Source organism: Miscanthus floridulus, unplaced genomic scaffold, assembly GCF_019320115.1.
Source record: "Miscanthus floridulus cultivar M001 unplaced genomic scaffold, ASM1932011v1 fs_499_3_4, whole genome shotgun sequence".
Lineage (NCBI taxonomy): Eukaryota > Viridiplantae > Streptophyta > Magnoliopsida > Poales > Poaceae > Miscanthus > Miscanthus floridulus.
Window position 1 is genome coordinate 1 of NW_027096839.1, and position 3,725 is coordinate 3,725.

General features: G+C 39.8%; 1 protein-coding gene across 1 annotated transcript; it reads right to left on the reverse strand.

Annotated features, from left to right (window-relative positions):
- Positions 1 to 4: 4 nt before the first annotated feature.
- On the reverse strand, positions 5 to 3,409 carry LOC136531985 (probable magnesium transporter NIPA8; the record flags this gene model as incomplete). The annotated part of the gene is made up of 11 exons (XM_066524629.1): positions 3,201 to 3,409; positions 2,544 to 2,897; positions 1,758 to 1,845; positions 1,611 to 1,672; positions 1,197 to 1,282; positions 1,029 to 1,102; positions 796 to 898; positions 590 to 718; positions 377 to 476; positions 170 to 289; positions 5 to 82 (listed from the first exon to the last, which is right to left on the reverse strand). Coding segments are annotated over exons 2-11 (933 nt in total), but the record flags the coding sequence as incomplete, so codon positions are not given.
- Positions 3,410 to 3,725: the final 316 nt, after the last annotated feature.

Sequence of the window (3,725 nt, forward strand, 5' to 3'; positions counted from 1 at the left end):
CATCGGGTGCTAGCAAGGAGATCCCAACGAAGACAAATGTCATGCCCAATACAAACATAATTATCCTGAGCGTATCAAATACCTGACAGCGGAAAAACAAAATCCTCAGTTTCTAATTAAGCAATGCATGATTCACTTCATTATCTGATTATCGCAAAGAGGAGCCTACTTGATATTCTTGAAAGTAAACAAATCCTGTACAAATAGAGAAGAAGGTCCAAGCAATTTGAAACATTGGAACAATCAGTATTGCATCAAATAATGACAGCCCTTCATTCAATCTTGCCATCTGTCACATAGAGCATACGGAAGTTGAATTAGACAAACAGCAGCAGCGGAGTAGCCTCAGAAACAACGCATTAGATTAGCCATATACCCAAAATCCAGCAGTACACAGAAACAGAAGAACAATTGAGTATGTGAACCAGCTATGGAACTCGTATCTGCTGCTCATAGTCAGCCTCAGCATGTTAGACCTGGACAGGAAACAGGAAGGAGGGGGGATAACACATGGTAGTCAGCACCAAATAAATCTGAAAAAATCAGCATCCTTGATGCATGGATTTTTATGAAATAAAATGTAACCTACAATGACTTTGCAAACAAGACTGAGCAAGATCCAATAGCACCAGATACAACAGCATAAGAAAATGGCAACATTGTTCGCCAATATGTGCCAACATCTTTTGAACTGTTTGAATTAATAGTTTCTCCACTCCTGCAAAAGTTTTTGAACTGGTAAGGAACAGCATGGCCTGTTTCTGAAGAGAATAGGTTACACGAGCAAGGCCTCACCTGTAGAGATAATGGTTAAATGCAACAACAAAGACCAATGACATGCAATAAAGAACAAACACCAAATTGCTGTATTTTGCGATCAGCTGCTCCGGCGTGTAAACTGACAAGATAATTTTAGTATTAGCACGACTAAATAGGAACCACGAAAAAACCGAAATTGCACATCTCTACATTGCAAATATTTCGCAGATACTACATATAGTAGAAATGGCAAATGGAACAACCCATACCAGGTGATTGATGGTTGCCAAAGGATACTAAGAAGATGTTGCCGAAGACGATAAACGTTGTGGCTACCATGACTCTGGAAAGAAGCGCAAAAGCTTCATTAATCACATGATTCCATGTATTGATTGTAATTTTCATTCCAGCTAACGGGAAGTGAGAAACATACATACTTCACTGAAATAGTCTTGTTCAACACAAAGTAGGCAAAAGCAATGTTGGACACAAACTGGATTGATCCAAGAGCTGCAAGTAGTGACTGCAATATAGCAAGTAAATAATCAATTTCCAAATCAAAACACTAGAGAAATAGAAAAGAAAATATGATTGGATGCCATTATTAGCTCTAAGTAAGAAGCAAGAGATGGAAACTGTACGATTGAGAAGCTCTTATCTTTTTAACCCAACAACAAATGGAAAAATGCTATTCCTGTATTTCCAATAGAACAGGGCACAAATCCAGAGTCTCTACAAGAGCTTTATTCTTTACATGTTTACACAACCATTCATGAGTTTCCCATATTATATTACATCCTACATGTTAAACTAAATTTGCTTTTGAAATCTCGAGGACAACGAAAAAGAACCTGTGCAGCATAAGCAAATGACATGAAGTTGAGGCAGTTCCCAGCAGCAAAAAAGAGTATACCTGAATGCAGATGTAGCATTAAAGTTGGCTTTTGATTATAAAAGACTAAAATTAGTAAATAAATTCTAGCAGACAGGAGTGGTACCTATTCTCCAAGTCTGAAAATGCATAACAGACTTCGGGACGAATTTTTCATTTCCCTCGCTGCTGTTAATTAAGGAAAGCTTTTCTCTCTGACAAATAAAACAAACATATTTTTTTTATTCTTCATCTCACGTAAAACAACATGATATTCACACATGGGAACTGAGCCTAGTGCAAGTGCAGGATCTATTCAACATGAGATTGGGTGCCTATTTCTTCTTATTTACCGCCTAACTTGTCATAGTCATAAGTTGGTTGTTCCTTTTTTTCATAATTCGCACATAAAAGTAACTACAATCACATTAACTTCAAAGGATGTTAGGCATTAATGTAGATAATGCTCAAATACCACAGCAAAGGTTAGCTACAAAGTTACCAAAATCAGCCTAGGGAATCAAGCTATATTTGACATGCTGTCCTACAGTTTGTAATCAAATGCACAATTTATTGCTTACAACAACTTCAAGTGCACTAGAAATAGCTAATTAGGCAATCAACGTCCTAATCAGTTAATGCAACATTTTCTCATGATGAAGCCTATAGATGAAATGGCTAGGTCATCTAGTAACCAAAAAAGGGTGTTACTAGGGTTCATTTTTTTTCTGCTTTCTTTTTGGCAAAAAAAAAAAAGGATTTAGACTAAAGGTGTTTTCACCCTCAACTGACTAAATGGGTCAAACTAGGGCACCCGCATGTATGTTCTCCTTGATCTTTTCACTGGAACACATATATGAAGTATATTAGAAGTAAGAACAAGGAGCACAATTCAGAAACATGTAACATCCACCTGATCATGGCCCAACTTCAGAAGGTTGGTACCAAAGTTTATGGCAACACTCCCCACGATGTTTATCAACGCCCCTATAACCCAGTCGCCCATGAGTCAAGTGTAAAGTTATCTCCTACAAATATATGATATGCTCCTTCCACAAGTCCCTTGTACAACAGCTCCTTGCTCTTGTTTTGGACATACGGACTTCAATTCATTGAGAACTTTCTCTCTTTCCCCTTTTTCTCTTCTTTAGCGTAGGTGTATTCACCCCCAGTAGTCTATCACAAACGTCTCCAAGATCCCTTTTTCTCTTCTTCGCGTAGGTGTAGTCTGTTACAAACCTCTCCGAGAACCACTGTGGAGCTCAGCCTGCAAAAAAGACATAAATGCCATTTCAATCAGACCCACACAATCGGGATGAATACCATTGGTCATTTGAAGAGGGTCATTACAGGGGCATTCAAAGAGAGGGCACCATTTGACAAGGCATTCAAAGATGATGTACCAGGGCGGACCCAGATAATTTTTTGCAAAACAATCGAAGCTCGTAGGCATAATACATGCATATACGCTTGTAATTAGACCAGATCCGATTACAAATAGCAAGTTAGGGTTTGGGAGCTCGGTTTCGCACAGCAGGAATGAGAGACCAAGGGGTGGGCGTACGCGTACCTGGAGGTGCTCGTCGCCGGCGAAGGGCCCGGAGAAGACCTGGGCACCTGGCGTAGGGCGGCAGCGACCGACCTCGGCCCGAAGAAGACCTGGGCACCTGGCGTAATCGTCGGCAAGAGAGAGAAGAAGGGAGGGAGGGCCGCAGGGAGATAGAGCGCGAACGCTGGGGGAACGGAAGACAGAAGGAAAGGTAGGCTTGCTTGTCCGGTAAGGGCTCTTTTCTAACGAAGGAATCCGAAACACAGGTATAGGATACAGAAATAAAGTACGATAAAAAATGAAAAATTATGGGATTTCAAAATATAGGAATAAAAAATTTAGACTGTTTGGAACACATGAATTTATAACATAGGAATTGTAACATGTAAAGCAAATATGGATCAGTAGAGAGCCAACGATGATTGTTTCCCTTGGATCGCAGTGGATGTTTTATTTCCTATGTTTTGCACATTAGCTACTCCTTTTCCTGTGGAATGCCTTCAATCCAAACGCTCCAACGTGATTTCTTTCCTCTCGAATCTGTTC